The sequence below is a fragment of the Mobula birostris genome, chromosome 1 (assembly GCF_030028105.1).
Source record: "Mobula birostris isolate sMobBir1 chromosome 1, sMobBir1.hap1, whole genome shotgun sequence".
Lineage (NCBI taxonomy): Eukaryota > Metazoa > Chordata > Chondrichthyes > Myliobatiformes > Myliobatidae > Mobula > Mobula birostris.
The window spans coordinates 221,664,461-221,682,640 of record NC_092370.1 but is presented as its reverse complement, the minus strand read 5'-3'; the positions used below and the strand labels follow the sequence as shown (position 1 = coordinate 221,682,640).

Here is an 18,180-nt window from a genome sequence, read left to right as displayed (position 1 = left end):
GTATTGTATGATTTATGACTATGACCATACAGCAGTATATTATCCACTTATATTCAATGTGCAGGATTGGGAAGCAGAGACAACAGTCAGCCTCTGCTGCACTTGGTTGGGCGGAGAGGGGATGGTGGTGAGGTAGTAGGAAACATTCAATATATTAAGCACTCAGCTGTTCAGCTCTCAGACTTCAAACCTAGAACAAGCTGGGAGTTAAACAGGTTCACTGACAAAAGACAAAATATCAAAATGATACTATACCATCCTGGAGGAGGGCAGACTTGAATGGAGTGAGATTTTCTTTGCTGAACGCATTGATCATTTGGCTGGCCACAGACAACCCAACTCCGTAGGTAATGTTTTCCACTGTCTCAACGGGAGATGGTGCAGTGGGCTCCCACAGCAACAGGTCATTGTTTATTCTGTAGTAAGAGTAAAGAACCACACGTTAACAATTATTTAATAGGAAAAAGCATACTTGAATTAATAAAATCCCTTACCTTAGCCACCTAACACGTAGGACTTTATAGCCAAAGAAAGTGTACTTAGCTAACCTGTAACAGCTTCAATATTTCCGTAAGGTGGAATGGTAGCATAACAGTTAATTAAACAGTATTCTCAAATTCTCAAGATAACAGACAAATTCCAAAGATAGTGGCACACCCAGTCACAGCAGTCAATCTGGCTTCAACTAATGGTGTAATTATTCGTCCTTTATGTCCTTCTTATAATTGCCACAGGCCAGGTCATTGGGTGTATTTAAGGCAGAGGATGATAGGTTCTTGATTAGTCAGGACTTGAAAGGTTGTGGGGAGATGGCAAGAGAAAGGGGTTGAGAGGGAAAGTGGACCAGCCATGATTAAATGGCGGAGCAGACTCGATGGGCCTAATTCTGTTGCTATTTCTTATGGTCCTATGATCACAAGATACTGCTGGATATTAAGGACACCAACTACTGCAAGTCTACCTCACTGGCAAGTTGCTGGATAGCAGAGGAGCTGCACAGCATAGGCTTATTGCATACAGTGTCATTGCCTGCTACAGCCACTCAGGGAAGAAAGGGTTGGAAGTGGTGTGTGAGAAAACAGAAGCACAGTGAGTGATCTGGCATTTGTGTGAGGCTAAAGGTGAAATCCTGCGGGCTGGCTCTCTCATTGATTCACCTTTCAAACATTCAATTGCAAGAAAATAAACCATTTATTGGTGATTATATTCACAACTGAATCAGCGTGAGATGAAGGACTGCTGCGACTCATCATGATGGAAATATGGCTCCAGGATACCACTCCTGAAGCTGTCATCCAGCTAAAGTGCTTTATCTCTTTTTTGGGCAGATAAAAATCTCGTAGTCTCTGGTGAGGTGTGAACACTTTAGCAGAGACAACTCACTGTTGGGAGTTTTTAAAACAGCGAAGTGCAGTCTCTTCTACTTACTGAAGGAGTTCACTGCCATTGTGATCGTGGCTGTATACACCACCCCCCCACACCCTGCCAAAGCTAATGTTAGGGAAGCACTGCATGAGCTCCAAACCCCACACACTGTGCGTCAACAACAGTGATGCCTCTCTTCTTGATAGGCTAAATGTCTTTTACACATGGTTTGATGCACAGAACAATATGCCTGCAAGAAAGTACCCCCTTCCCACTGGGGAGCTTGCATTCTGTCCAGACACAGCAAATGTGAGGAAGACCCTAGCCAAAGTCAACTCACATAAAGCTATGGGGCCTGATAACATAACTGGTCGGGCGCTAAGGGATTGTGCAGCCCAGTTAACAGAGGTTCTAATAGACATCTTCAACATCTCTCCGGAGCAGTCCACTGTTCCCACAAATTTCAAGGCAGCCACCATTATCTCGGTGCCCAAGAGGGCAACAGTAACCTACTTTAACAGCTACTGCCCAGAGCCACTAACCTCAACAGTAATGAAATGTTTTGAGTGGCTGGTATGGACCGCATTAAATACCATCTTCTTGCTAAATTAGATCCTTTCCAGTTGGTTTATTGCTCAAATCGGACCACTGACAATGCTATAGCATGTGCTGTCCTGCCCCACCTGGAAAATGGCACCTCATATGTCAGGATGCAGTTTATTAACTTCAACTCAGCATTTAATATGATCATCCCTCAGAAACTGATGGGTAAACTGTCATTGTCCAGTCTCGAAACCTCTCTACAACTGGACCTAGGACTTCTTGACAGAAAGATAGTCAGTCCGTGTTGGCAGCAATATCTCTAGCTCCATCATGCTGAGCATTGGCACCCCCCAGTGCTGGGCTGTTCACTTTGCTGACGCATGACTCGACTGCTGGATCCAGCTCAAACTGAATCAAGTTCACTGATGACACAACAGAGGTTAGCCTCATCAACAATGTCAACGAGAGGTAGAGCAGCTTGTAGCACAACAACTCGAGTCTTAATGTGGACAAAACTAAAGAGATGATTGTGGACCTTAGGAAAGTGCAGGCTGACCACCTCACTGCACATAAACAGCTCCTTCATGGAAAGAGATGCACCAAGTTTCTAGGACTGCACATAACAGATGACCAACACCACCTCCTTAGTCAAGAAAGTACAGCAGCATCTCCACTTCTTGAGGAGATGGGCACGAGCTTCCTCCTCAACAACCTCCCCGCCCCCATTCTAACCAACTTTTACAGGAGCACCGTCAAGAATGTCCTGACTTGCTGCATCACTGTCTAGCATGGGAATTGCAAGGCATCTGACTGTAAAACCCTACAAAGGATTGTGAAGCCTGCTGAAAGGATCATTGGAGACCTTCTTCCACCGAACCAAGATATTTATCAGAACCGCTGTGTATACGGGGCCCTTAGTATTGTCAAGGATACCCCCATCTGTCACACAGTCTCTTTGAACCCCTATCATCAGACAGGAGGTCTGCATTAGGACAAGGACTGTTAGGATGGGAAATAGCTTCTTCCTCCAGGCCGCAAGACAAATGAACTCTCTGACACCACCAAGTCTCATTGCTATGAAGTTCCAGGAACGTTATACTGTTTACTTTTTAACATGTGTCATATGCTAAATGTCAATCTTCTGGGATATGTTTTATTATTTGTGAACTTATTTGTGGTAATATTAACTTATGTGTTGTATGTGAGTCATAGGTACTGGGCTGTGCACCTTGGTCCGGAGGTCTCCTCCTTCACATGTTCTACCAGTCTGTTGGCGTTAGTACAATCTTCTACGCAGTGGTGTGCTGGGGCAATTGGCATCAACATAGGTTCATTAAACTGATTAGAAAGGCTGGCTCTGTTATAGGAGTCAAACTGGACACACTGGATGCTGTAGTAGAACAAAGAACCCTACAGAAAATCCTGGCAATTCTGGACAATGTTTCTCACCCTCGCATGTCACCTTGGCTGAACAGAGGAGCACTTTAAGTAACAAACTGAGACAACTGCGCGGCTCCAAAGAGCACTATATAAGGTCATTCTTACCCTTGGCTATTAGACTCTATAATGAGTCAGTCTATAGTCGGAGAAGTGATGACCCCCTCACCCCCCCCCACCCCCGTTAGACAGTTTGTAGTAACTTATCTTTATTCTTTTTCCATCTCTTCTAATATTTTTATATCTGTGCACTTGAAACGCTACTGTGACGCTATAATTTACTTTGGGATCAATAAAGTGTCTATATATCTATCTTTACATGTATATGGTTGAATGACAGTGAACGAACTTGAAGAGTAGGATGCAAGAAGAGGCATTGTTAGACTTCATTTTAAAAATAAGGAATAAAATATATTAAAGGTAAGTATGGCACAATTGGATTATTGTAAATATCCAACTATACGAATTATTGGAAAAGGAAGCCTCAGGGAATGTTGTTTCCACATGATTCACAGTGAGACCAGGTGAATGGGAAGGTAGATGGGTGGAGGGGGGGGAGATGAATTGAGATGCTAGAAGGTGGAAGAAGCAAAGGGCTGAAGAAGGAGCAATCTGATAGGAGAGGGAAGTGGACCTGTGGGAGAAAGGGAAGGCAGAGGGGTACCAGGAGGAGGTGACAGGCAGGTAAGGAGAGAAAGGGAAAGTAGGGAGCCTGAATGGGAAATGGAAAAAAAAAGAGGGGAGGGAGAAATAACCAGAAGTTATGCTATGCTTATAGCAGTAATGACTTAAGACTTACCTATTATACACTTTCTCATAGAATGCCTTGTTTGGCAATGCAAGGTTGAGATTTGGTAATGTAAGCTCCAGTACATAATGAGAGGTGCTTATGGTTTTATCCTGGAACTGACCCATTTCCAGCTGATCCCCTGGCATCACCATCTGTACAGAGCACAGAGATCAAGTAAATTACACAGCATCATGGCACCAGGGAACTATACCAGTTTTCAAGTTACAGATGATAGCTGCCTTGAGCAAGATGATGGCAAAAGTTTTGCCTATTTTCACATGTTACAAGTTTACAAGTATTGAGTTAATGCCACAATTTCTGTGCATAAAAAATAAATTTGCCACACAATTAAAAATCTTACAGACACCTGTGACCTTATGCACAATCGCAGCTCTAAGGGCGGCAAGGTAGTGTCGAGGTCAACATAATGCTTTACCGTGCCAGAGATCACTGATTGGGGTTCAGTTCACCTGGTCTCACTATCACCTTCTGCACCTTCTAACTTGTACTCCATTCCCTAACTCTGCCTTCTTATTCTGGCTTGTTTCCCCTTCCTTTCCAATCCTAATAAAGGGTCTTAGACCAAAGCGTCGACTCTTTATTCCTTTCCATAGATGCTGCCAGAGTTGCTGAGTTCCTCCAGCATTTTGTGTGTATTACTGTGATTCAGTTTCGTTTTTGTCTATTGCCACTGTCTGTAAGAAGTTTGTACATTCTCCCGTGACTGGATGAGTTTCCTCTGGATGGTCTGGTTTCCTCCCACATTCCAAACATATACAGGTTAGTGCTAGTGAGCTGTGGGCATGCCATGTTGGCGCCAGATGTGTGGTGACGCTTGCAGGCTGCCTAGCACAATCCTCACTGATCTGATTTGATGCAAAATACGCATTCCAATGGTATGTTTTGATGTACATGTGAAAAGTAAAGCTAATCTTTTTCTAATGTACCTACTCCGATGAAAGTCAACACCTAATTCGTTCATTTAGAAAGTATACATGCAGGTAAATGTGGGTGTCAAGTCAAACTAGAGTCTCTAGAAAGTATTGGGACCTAGAGGCAAAAGAAAATAAAATTTAAAAGTAATAGCGAGAATCCACTGATAGACCGCATGGAACCCACTGCCTGTGCGCTGCTTCTGCCTGGAACATCGGGAGGACTCAGCAGCATCACAGCGGCAGTCCGGGAACCGCGCTGAAATCTGTGGTAAGATGCTGCACTTTAAATAACTTGAGAGACTGTTTCATGGAAAAGAGCACTGCTGTCACTGCGTGTTGGGTTAGCACTAGCTTCACGGCACGGGTATCATCACATGCAGGCGCTTCTGGGAAATGGCGCGAGATTTAAGAAGAGCTTGGGAATCTTTGGGAGGGGTCGCTCGGTTTGAAAACAACGTTTCTATGAGGGAGCGGAAAGGTGCAGGTCGGAATCCATCTACAAAGTCTGCAGAGGTAGCCAGTTTTTCACCTAATGACTTGTCTAATGACTAGTGTCTTATGACTAATGACTAGTGTCTTATGACTAGTGTCTAATGACTAAAGACTAGTGACTATTGTCTAATGGCTAATGGTTGATGGAACTAATGGAACTATCCAACTGCCGCACTTGCGAAAAATAAAAGGAGGAAAAAGGAAAAGTTGTTTGGTCATTGAGTGGAATCCAGTTAAAAATCCCTCGGGTAGACGCATTCAATCCCTTTCAAGTGGGGAAGCTGCACATGTTCAAAGAACAAAAGAAATCCGACTTGACAGTGGGAAAACAAAGAACTTCAGAACTACTGAGCCCTTCTGTACTTTCTTTATATCAAATCTGTCCTGCTATACCTGCCCTGATAAAGTCTGAAGACTGTGCAAATAGAAGGAACAAGGGCCAGTGAGTCGGCGAGCCTGAAGTTTGGGGTCCCATTATTGGCAAGTCCAGGCATCGATAGCAACAATCAAAGCCTGAAGGTCGAATGGAAACACAGAAATCAAAGCCTGATGTCCGAAGCCCTGAGACTGGAGACCCAGTAGCCTGTACTGGGGCTGGAGGACTGTCTGCATGGGTGGGAGGGAGGGAGGAAAGTGGGTTGTTTTGCTGTTGTTGTGACATGCTATGTTGGCACCAGAATGGCCTCCAGCACACCCTTAGGTTGTGTTAGTTGTTAATGCAAATTTCTCATTTCACTCTATGTTTTGATAAATAAATAAATAAATAAATAAATAAATCTGAATCTGAGAGAACTTTACCCTGGAAACAATGAATATCAACTTGCATACCTGAAATAAAAAACCTCCTTTGCCTTGATAAATAAAGAAATGAGAACCAACAGCGTCATCCATTATGATTCATCATGCAGAATAATAACATGGCAATAATGATATACAAACTGTTTCTTTCCTATGACTCTGGCAATTCAAAAATGAAATCTTAGCAATTTCTTTAATGTGTAAAAGAATTGATTTTACCTCCTCGTTTTCATACATGACTCGGCGAGAGGAGAAAGGTGAGGGTTCATGTTTTCCCAAATCACAGACATCTTTTAGTGAATGGCCTCCACCTTCTTCATCCTCCAGTAAGTGACTTCCAGGCTCCTCATCTTCACTCGTTACCCGTTCTAAGATGGAATGCACGGCTGTTGGATTCACCTTTAGCACAACCCTAGTGGGACAAAACCTCCTTGTAATCAGTACAAAGGGAACATAATCACAATACCAGCTAAGCATGTAAGAAAGGATGCGCCAGCATTGGAGAAGGTCCAGAGCAGTTTCACTAGAACGATCTCAGGAATGGAAGGGTTAACGTATGATGGCTCTGGACCTTTACTCATGGTGTTGAGAAGAATTAGGTGGAAACTCATTGAAACCTATCAAAAATTGAAAGATCTAAAGTGGAAATGGACAGGATATTTCCTGGAGCAGACAGAGGTGGGAAGATATCTCTACACTCTGGAGCCTAGTTGGCACAGAGAGCTAGGAGTTCAACAACCTAAACAAATTCTGGAATTGCCCTCTCTCAATCTCTGTCTTGCTTTCTGCATAAGAAGCATATTAAAACCTGTTTCCTTGCTCAGTCATTTGGTTTCCTGTCCTTATACCTTCAAGGCTGAGAGTCAAACTTTGCCCAATTATGATCCTGTGAAGAGATGGAGGATGTTTGACTATATTAAAAGATACAAACCAAATGCAAGATACTGCCTCTGAAACAATAAGCCTTTTCATGATGGAAGATAAAAATCAAAATATAATCTTTCTAGATAGAAAAGTTAGATGAAGTAGCCTTGGGGAAAATAAGTGTGAAATATAAACAGTAGGATATAACAACAGGACCGTATGATATGTAGATTTGATAACCAGCATCTCCATAGGTTACCTCACAATATTGTTTGGTTGAACACAGCTGAACTCTGCAATGTTTGCACACTTCCAAACATTTAATTTCCCCCAAGCTCTAAACACTTACAGCTTGTACACATTCCACAACTGACTGCAATCTAAAACCAAATCACAGCTTTTTACTTCCTGGTGTTTTTTGTATCGCTGCAAAAACACAGGTTACACTAAGTTTAAGTTTGTAATTCAAAACTGTACACTTGAACCTTCCTATGTACTACAATTCAGACTGGGTGTTCAAGATTCGCACACCACATCATCAGGAATTAGGCCGGTATGGTAGTGTAGGGGTTAGTGTATTACTTTACAGCACAAGCAATTGGGATTCAATTCCTGGCACTGTCTGCATGGAGATTGTTCGTTCTCACTGGGTTTCCTCAAGGTACTTCGGTTTCCTCTCTCATTCCAAAGATGTACGGGTTAGGCTTACTGAGTCGTGGGCATGCAATGCTGGCACCGGGCTGCCTCCAGCACATCTTCAGACCTTTTTGGTCATTAACGCAAGCATGCATGTCACTGTATATTTTGATGTACGTGACAAATAAAACTTATCTTTAATCTGTTCTTTAAAATACTACACTGTTCACAAACTCGGTATATTCCAAAATACCTTTCATCCCAATGAGAATGCTTGAAAAAAAAAAAGCATTTTTGTAATATACCCAAATATATTTACACGTACCTTGGCCAATCAAACTTCCCACTGTCAGAGGTAGACATGTCTCCATCAGCACCATGTGAAACTTTAAGAAAGGTGAATGATGGAGTCCCCAGATCTTCCTGAAATTTACCTAATGTAAAGCAAACACCAGTGAAAAAATGACTCAGCTGGTCCACCACACTGTGGCTCCCTGGAGCACAGGAGAGTGAGGGGAGATTTGATTGACGTATATAAAATTATCATGAGGGGTACAAAATGCAAACCAGCTTTTTACACTAAAGTTGGATGAGACTAAAGTAAGAGTATTATGTTAAGGGTGAAAAGTGAAATAATTAAGGGGAACATGACAGGCAGCCTCTTCACTCAGGGGATGGTTCAAGTGTGGAACGAGCTGCCAGTAGAAGTGCTGGGTGCAGGTTCAATTGCGACATTTAAGAGAAGTTTGGATAAGTACATCAATAGGAAGGGTATGGAGACTATAGTCCAGGGGCGGGTGGATGGTACTAGACAGGATAACAGCATGGCATAGACTAGATGGGCCAAAGGGCCTGTTCCTATGCTGTCGTGCTCTATGACTCTATAAGTAGTGGACAGAGTTTGCAGAGAAGCTGCAAACACCAGAAAATTTGACAAACTACCAGCTCACCACAGTCAGATTTAAACTCACTGGGTGATGAGTCCAATAATCTCAGTACTGTCCCATCATACCCGAAGACAATCATTACTCTACAGTAATACAGATAGAACTAGAACATAGAGCAGTACAACACAGGAACAGGCCAGTCGTGTCATAAAGTTGTGCTGAATCAGCTAAGTAAATCAAAAACACCCAAACACTAATCCCTCCACTTTCCTCATACCACATGTCTATCTAAATGTCTCTTAAAAGCCTCCATACCAAACAGTGTATTCCAGGCATTCACAACTCTCTGAGTAAAAAAACTTACTCCTCACATCCCCCTTTAACCTACCCCATCCCAATTTCAGTGCACGTCCTCTGGTATTAGACATTTCAACCCTGGGAAAAAGATGCTCAGTCTACTCTTATCCATGCTTCTCATAATCTTGTAAACCTCTATCAGATCTCCCCTCAGCCTCCATACTCAAGAAAAAACAACCCAAGTTTATTCTGCCTCTCATAATAGCACATGTCCTCTAAACCAGGCAGTATCCTGGTCAACCTCTTCTGCAGCCACTCCAAAACCTCAACATCTTTCCTACAGTGGGGCAGCCAGAACTATATACAACACTCCAGATGTGGTTTAACCAGTTTTATAAAATTGCAACATAACCTCTTGACTTTTGAACTCAATGCCTCAACTAATAAAAGCAAGCATTCCATAAGCCTCCTTGACCACCATATCTACTTGTGTAACCACTTTCAAAGAGTTATGAACTTGGATCCCAAGATCTCTCTGCTCAGCAACACTGTTAGGGAACTTGTCCTTAAAAGTGTACTGTCTCCTTGCATTTGCCCTTTCGAGGCGTAACACCTCACATTAATCTGGATTAAAATCCACCTGCCATATCTCAGCCCATATCCGCAACTGATCTACATCCTGCTGTATGCTTTGCTGGTCTTCTGCACTGTCAACAACTCTAAAAATTTTGGTATCATCCGCAAACTCACCCATCTATATTTTCATCCAGGTCATTGATATACAGTTGCAAGAAAAAGTTTGTGAACCCTTTGCAGTTACCTGGTTTTGTGCATTAATTACTCATAAAATGTGGTCTGATAATCACAATAATATAATAAGTCACAATAATAGTCATCATAATAAGTCACAATAATAGACAGGCACAATCTGCCGAAACTAATAACATATTTGTATTTCTTCAAGGTTTCAAAGGTACATTTAATGTCAGAGAAATGTAAAAAATATACATCCTGAAATACTTTTTCTTGGCAACACTGAGTACACTACTTAAACAATCACAGTCTAGGTTCAAAAAAATTATGTGAGCCTCTGAGGTAATGCCTTCTACAACAGCTACTTAAGAGTCAAGTGTACCATTCGATGAGATGAAATTGGTGCCCTGCCCTGTAAAAAAGACACACAAGGTCAGGTTTCTGACAGAGCCTGCTCTTCTCAAGGAAGATCTGTTTATGTGCATCATGCCTCGATTAAAACTTTCTGAGCACCTTAGAAGAAGAATTGTAGAGATGCATGAAGCTGGAAAAGGCTAGAAAAGCATTTCCGAAGACCTGAGTGTTCATCAGTCTACAGTAAGAGAAACTGTCTACACATGGAGGAAATTCAGTACTGTTGCTACTCTCCCTAGGAGTGAGGTCCTGCGAAGATCACACCAAGAGCACAATGTGCAATGTTGAAGGAGGTGAAAAGAACCCAGGGATAACAGCAAAAACCTACAGAAATCTCTAGAACTTGCTAAACCCTCTTTTCACCATAAGAAAAACACTGAACAAGAATGGTGTTCATGGAAGGACACCTTGGAGGAAAGCACTGCTCTCTAAACAAATATTGCTGTACTTCTCAAGTTTACAAAAGACCACCTGGATATTCCACAAAGCTTCTGGGACAATGTTCTGTGGACATTTGAGACAAAAGTTGAACTTTTTGGTAGAAATGCGCACTGCTACGTTTGGAGATAAGGGACACTGCACACCAACACCAAAACCTCATCCCAATTGAGAAGCATGGTGGAAGGAGCATCATGGTTTGGGGCTGCTTTGCGGCCTCAAGGTATGGACAGCATTCAATCATTGAGGGAATAATTAATTCAAAATTGTATCAAGATATTTTACAGAAGAACATCAGGGTAGCAGTCCGTCACCTGAAGTTTTATGATGGATGATGCAACAAGACAATGATCGGAAACACAACAGTAAATCAACAAATAATGGTTTAAAAAATTCATGTTTTGAGTCCAGATCTTAATCCAATTGAGAGGCTGTGGCATGGCCTGAAGAGGACTGTTCATGCAAGATATCCCAGAAATATTGATGAACAGAAACAGCTTTGTATGGAGGAATGGTCTAAAATTCTTCTTCACCGTTATGCAAGTCTGATCAGCAGCTACAGGAAATGTTTGGTAAAGGTTATTGCTGCTAAAAGAGGTTCTACCAGTTATTAAATACTAAAGTTCACATACTTTTTTCCAGCCTGGACTGTGAATGATTAAACAATGCGTTCAATAAAGACAGGAAAAGTACAATTGTTTATGTTTTATTAGATTAGGCAGATTGTGTTATTCGATTATTGTGACTTAGGCGATTAATGCAGAAAACCAGGTAATTGCAAAGGGTTCACAAACCTTTTCTTGCAACTGTACACTGCAAACAGATGTCCCAGCACAGATCCCTGTGGAACTCCACTAATCACAGACCTCCAGCTTGAATAAGTCCCTTCAACCACTACCCTCTGTCCTCTATGCACAAGTGAGTTCTGAATTCAAACAGCCATTTGCTGCGGAGCCCATGCATCTTAATCTTCTGGATTAGCCTTCCATGAGGGATTTCTCTACAACTGATGTGAAACTCACTAGTCTATAGTTCCCAGGAATTTCCCTTGTTCCCTTCTTAAATAGAGGTACAACATTAGACACTTGCCAGTCATCCGGAACCTTGCTTGTGGCTAGACAGGACAAAGATACTGGTTAAGGGCCCAGCAATCTTGTCTCTTGCCTCCTTCAATAACATGGGGTAAATCCCATGAGGTTCTGGAGACCTATCCACCTTAATACTCACTAGGAGGCCCAACACTTCCTCTTCCTTGACCTCTAAACACCCTAATGTATTTATATAGTCAGCACTGATCTCCTGGTCCTCCATATCCTTTCCCTTGGTAAACACTGAAGCAAAGTACTCATTAAGTACCTCACTCACATTCTCTGCATCCAAGCAGATGTTCCCCCCTTTATCCTCCAGTGGTCCTACCCTCTACCTAGTTATTCTTTTACTCTTCATGTATGTATAGAATGCCTTGGGATTCACCTTAATCCTATTTGTCAAGGATTTTTCATGACCCCTCCTTTAATTCTTTTCTGGCTTCTTTATACTCCGTTTGATACTGACTTCCGAAGGTTTACATGATTTTCGTTTTTTCTTCTTGTCTAAATTCATCATCTCTTTAGACATCCAAGGCTCTCTTATCTTTCTATCCCTGTCCTTCCTTCTAACAGGAACATACCTTCCCTGTACTCTATAATTGATCATTAAATCCCCTCCACATGTTTGATGTGGTCTTGCCAGAGAAAAAGTGCAATAAAAGCCACTTAGCTCACCAAGGAGTTCCTTAAAAGTTAGCTCAAGTTTGAGCTGCTCGTGGGATAAACTCCCGCAGAACTCAGTCTTAAATTCCATCTCGCTGAATTCCAGGTGTAAAATTTCCTTCTGAAGTGACTTCTTGAACCAGGGCCCTCTTTCCTGGTCAGATCGAAGGTCTGGGATTGGGAAGCGGATGGCCATCTTGAAAATGGGTGTGGTGAGCTGCACGGATGTTCGGTAGTTGGCAGGTGAGCCAGAATCGTCCCGGAAAACTTCAGTAAAAGCTCTCTGCTGCAAAGGGAAGCAAAAACAATGTCATCATATGGGGTTAAAAAGCAGTGCTGACAGTATGAACAGTGCTCCTCTAGAGGGGGGATGTCATTGAAATCTATCAAATATCGAAAGGCCTAGGTAGAGTAGATGTCAAATAAATAGGAAATTGCTTTAAAGCGAGGGGGGAAGTTTTAGGGAGTTGTGCATGTCATAGAATCAGTTCACTGTTACAGTGAGTAATGTTATTCATGCTGGTTCAGGAGTCTGATAGTTGTAGGGTAATAACTGTTCCTGAATCTGGTGGCGTGGCACCCAAGGCTTCTGTACCACCAGGCTCAATGACAACTTCTATTCCACTGTTATCAGATTCCTGTGAATGCTGAAGCAGCAAGAGCGAAGAATGACCCACTGTTTGGCTGATTTCAGCATCAGACCAGATTGAAAATGTCAAGCACGACTGAATTGAGGCTGTGGAGTCCGAGCTCAAGTGCATATTGGAACGGCAGGGCTTGGGTCCAAGAGCGAAGAATGACCCAAAGTTTGGCCAATATGTGCCAGGGCTGGAGGAGAGGGTCAGACTGGTGCTCAGCTCGCTGCTCTGCGAGGTTTACTCGTCTCTGCACTGAACTGAGGCTGTGGCATGCAACTAACAGACTCCAGGATCAGCTGCAGTGATGACTGGTTTTGTGAACTTCAGTTCTGAATGCCATTGCTTACTCTTATGAATTGCACGATTTTGCTTTTCTTTCTGCGCATTGTGTGTTTGACAGTCTTTTTTAATGGGTTCTTTTGGGTTTGCTTGTTTTGTGGCTGCCTGTAAGGAGACAAATCTCAAAGTTGTGTATAGTATACATAACTTGATATTAAATGTACTTTGAACTTTGACTCCTAAATTCACAAATTCAAATATGAAACCCAGTCTCCCAATGTACCTTGTCTTGACCTTTGCACTTTGTCTCCATGCACTGCACTTTCTCTGTAATTGTTACAGTATATACATTATGCTTTACCTTTTTACTCCCTTAATCTACTTATGTATTCAAAGTTCAAAGTAGAATTTATTATCAGAGTACATACATGTCACCACATATAACCCTGAGATTCTTTTTCTGCGGGTATTCTTAGCAAATCTATAGAACAGCAACTGTACACAGGCTCTGTAAACATCAGGAACTGTAAACTAAACAAACTGCAATGCAGATAATAAATAAATAGCAATAAATAACGAGCATTAAATAACAGGATAAAGAAGAATGAATGCAATTATGCCTTTTATTCAAGGGGCTGATGGTTGAGGGGTAGTAACTGTTCTTGAACCTGGTGGCACGAGTCCTGAGGCATTTGTACTTCCTACCCGATGGAAGCAGCGAGAGAAGAGCATGGCCTAAGTGATGAGGATCTTTGATAATAGACGCTGATGCTGATTTTCTATGGCTACATTTCATGTAGACGTGCTCAGTGGTTGGAAGAGTTTTACACGTGATATACTGGGCTGAATCCACTACTTTTTGTAGGATTTTCCGCTCAAAGGCATTGGTGTTCCTATACCACAGTGTAATGCAGCCCGTCAGCACACTTTTCACCACACATCGATAGAAGTTTGCCAAGGTTTTTGATGACATGCCAAATCTTCACAGATTCCTAAGGAAGTAGAAGCACTGTCCTGTTTTCTTCGCAATTATATTTATATGATGGGTCCAGGACAGGTCCTTTGAGATACCGACACACAGGAATTTAAAGTTATTGACACTCTCTACTTCTGATCCTCCGAGGATTACTGGCTCATACACCTCTGGTTTCCCTCTCCTGAAGTCTACTATCAGTTCCTTAGACTTACTGACATTGAGTGAGAGGTTGTTGTTATTACACCACTCAGCCAAATTTTTAATCTCCCATTTGCTCTTTAATTCATTGCCATCTTTGATACAGCCCACAACAGTGGTGTCATCAGCAAACTTGTAAATGGTGTTGGAGCTGTCCTTACCCACAGTCATAGGTGTAAAGCAAGTAGAGCAGGGAACTAAGTACACATGCCTGTGGTGCTCCAATGCTGATGGAGATTGTGGAGGAGACATTTTCGCTAATCCGAACTGACTGGAGTAAACAAGCGAGGAAATCCAGGATCCAATTGCACAAGGGGGTATTGAGGCTCAGGTCTTGGAGTTTACTGATCAGTTTTGAGGGGATGTTGGTGTTAAATGTCAAGTTGTAATTGATAATGAGTATCCTGATGCATGCATCTTTGCTGTCCAGATGTTCCAGGGTTGTGTGAAGAGCCAACAACACAGCACCTACTGTAGACTTGTTGCTTCAGTAGGCAAATTGGAGCAGATCCAACTCACCACTCAGACAGCAGCTGATATGCTTCAACACCAGATTCTCAAAACATTTCATCACTGTGGATGCAAGTGCCACTGGGTGATAGTCATTGAGGCAGGTTACCATGCTCCTCTTGGATACCAGTATGATTGAAGACGGCTTGAAGCAGGTGGCTGACACACACTGTAGGAGCGAGAGCTTGGGGATACCCATGAATACACCAGCCAGTTGGTCAGCACAGGTGTTCAGTACTAGGCCAGGTACTCTGTCTGGACCAGATGCTTTCCTTGGAGTCATTCTCTTGAAGGCAGACCGTACGGCAGCTTCAGATACTGAGACCAAAGGGTCATTGGGAGATATGGGGGTGAGCAATGGTTCCTCCCTGTTCTGGTGATCAAATCGAGCATAGAATATATGGAATGATCTGTCTCTGTGGCAGGCAAATAAAAGCCTTTCACTGTATCTCGGTAGAGATAATTATAAACCAATAGCAATATCACCAGGACATTGATCTCATGTGCTGAAATGTAATTGTTCTCACAAACTCACCAGACTGATGTGCTTGTTAAAAGATGTGTACATGTGTGATGCCATCATTTCTGTTGTTCCGAGCTTCTGCGGCTGCAGCAATGAGTTAAGTCTGTCCACAATACTGATGTCTAATTCCGACTGGATGGGGCCAAGCTCAATCTGTAGCTCCGCCTTCTGTGGTACTGATGCTAATCTCCCTTGACTGCCCTGAAAACAGACAACACGTTAACCGTCATTCCAAAATTTATTTAAAAGCCTTTTCAGTGGTTTACTCAGTTAAAATACTTTACTGTGACCTGAACACAATAATGCTCAAAGTTCAAAGTAAATTTATCATCAAAGTATGTATATATTACCATATATTACAATGAGATTCATTTTCCTGTAGGCATTTAAGGGTAAATAAAGAAATACAACAGAATTTATGAAAGTTTGCTCAGTTTTCACATATTTGAGCACATCTGTCCTCTGAGCTGTGGCGTAGCCATCTAACACCAAATCTACCTAGATAACAAAGCTCTGGGGGCCTCATTCTCCTCTTACCAATAAACTGGAATTTGTGCAGAACAGACAAACCTTTCTTATCCTCATTCCTTGCAATAGCGGTGACCCCAAACTGAGCTTAGGACTATATCCTCCAGTCAAGTCCACCTAATTTTAACATGGCTTGGCTTGTTTGTCTTTCTATTGGCAAAACCCATGTCCTTATTTGCTACCTTCAATAGGATTCAGAAGAATGAGGGGTGAGCTAATTGAAATCTGTCGAATGGTGAAAGGCCTTGATAGAGTGACTGTGAAGAAGATGTTTCCTATGGTGGGGGAGTCTAAGACCAGAGGACACAGCCTCAGAATAGAGGGGCTTCCTTTCAGATTGGATATGAGGGGGAATTTCTTTAGCCACAGAGCGGCTAATCTGTGGAATTCCTTGTCACAGGCAGCTATGGAGACCAAGTCTTTTCATATATTTAAGGGAGAGGTTGACAGATTCTTGATTGGTCAGGGCATGAAGGGATAAGGGGAGAAAGCAGGAGATTGGGACTGAGAGGAAAATTTGATCAGCCATGATGAAATGGCAAAGGCGGCTTGATGGGCCAAATGGCTTAATTCTACTCCTACATTTTATAGCCTTATGGTAACAGAAATTTCCATACTCTTAGTACATGTTCAATTTGATGTGTAGGTGAAAATCTTGAATTGGAAAACAGCACTCAAAATTTGTCCAATTCTCATTTTCATTTATTTTCCAATGACAGGTTTACACTTTGGAGACATTGAGGTAGATTTTCAGCTTCCTGCGAGAGGATAGGAGCAAACTTAAGGCAGTGGAACATTGGCCTCAGAATAAGGGAAAGAACATGGACATTGGTTGGTATCTCACACTAGAGATTCAGGTACAACAATCAAGGGCAACATCAAGTGCACCACTGACAGGATGCCACAGTGTTAGACGTCACACTGCACAGAAATAGGTCCTTCAAGCCCAGCAAATCCATGCAGATATTAGCACCCATTTACTCTAATCCTGTTTTAGTTTCCCTCCTGATTCTGCCACACATTAGGACCAACTTATACTGGCCAATCAGAATTAGGTTCGGATTTATTTATTTATCACATGTATGGCGAAAATACATTGAAATGCCTACTTGTGTTAATAACCAACACACCCAAGGGTGTGCTGGGGACAGCCCGCAAGTGTCACCACACATTCCATCACCAATACAGCATGCTCACAACACCTTTGGGATGTGAGAAGAATCCAGAAGACCTGGAGAAAACAGTCCCAGGGAGAATTTGCAAACTCCACAACAATAGCACACAAGGGGAAGACTGAACCTAGGTCACTGAAGCTGTGAGGCAGCTGTTCGACTAACTGAGCCAGTCTGCTGCCATGTTGAACATGTCAGCTTTCAAGTCAGACAATAACATGAACCTTGTTCACTCTCCCAGAGGGAATCAAAAGACGCCCTGGGTGTAGAACATAGAACAGTACAGTACAGACCTTTCAGCCCATGATGTTGTGTTGATCTTTTAACCTACTTTAACCTTTTCCTCCCACATTGCCCTCCATTCTTTACTCCATTCACCTATCTAAGAACAGGTTAACTCTTAGCTGCTTAAATGCCCCTAATGTATCTGCTTCTACCATCACCCTTGGTAGTCTGTTTCATGTACCCACCACACTGTCACTTTTAAATTAGGCTCCCTTGTATTAGCCATTTCTGCCCTGGATTAAAAAGAAACTTTGTCCATTCTATCATCTACAACATCTCTATCAAGTAATCCCTCATCTTTCTTCACTCCAAAGAGAAAAGCCCCAGCTCACTCAACCTTTCCTCTTAAGACATGCTCTCTAAATCAGACAGCATCCTGGTAACTCTCCTCTGCACACTCCCTGAAGCATCCACAACCTTCCTATAATGAGGTGAGTTGAACTGAACACAATACTCCAAACTTAGTCAAACCAGGGTTTAAAAGAGCTGCAACATCACTCACAGCTCTTGAATTCAAACCCATGACTAATGAAGGCCAACACACCTTCTTAACAACACTATCAACGTGCACAGCAACTTTGAGGGATCTATGGACGTGCTAAAAAGAACTAGAGAAGGCTTCCACTGTCTTGGGTCCACTTTGTAATTCCTCAATTAGCAACAATGAATTA

At 42.3% G+C, this 18,180-nt stretch overlaps 1 protein-coding gene across 5 annotated transcripts in view; it reads right to left on the bottom strand.

The window, feature by feature from the left end:
- LOC140204942 (autophagy-related protein 2 homolog B-like) overlaps positions 1 to 18,180 on the bottom strand; it is a 177,898-nt gene that overhangs the window by 78,634 nt on the left and 81,084 nt on the right. For all 5 annotated transcript variants that reach the window (XM_072271939.1, XM_072271956.1, XM_072271964.1 and 2 more), the window contains 6 exons: positions 15,537 to 15,725; positions 12,413 to 12,686; positions 8,186 to 8,294; positions 6,580 to 6,772; positions 4,145 to 4,287; positions 256 to 416 (listed from right to left, as the gene is read on the bottom strand). In XM_072271939.1, coding sequence (XP_072128040.1) covers positions 256 to 416; positions 4,145 to 4,287; positions 6,580 to 6,772; positions 8,186 to 8,294; positions 12,413 to 12,686; positions 15,537 to 15,725 — 1,069 coding nt within the window. The remainder of the gene's footprint in view (positions 1 to 255; positions 417 to 4,144; positions 4,288 to 6,579; positions 6,773 to 8,185; positions 8,295 to 12,412; positions 12,687 to 15,536; positions 15,726 to 18,180) is intronic.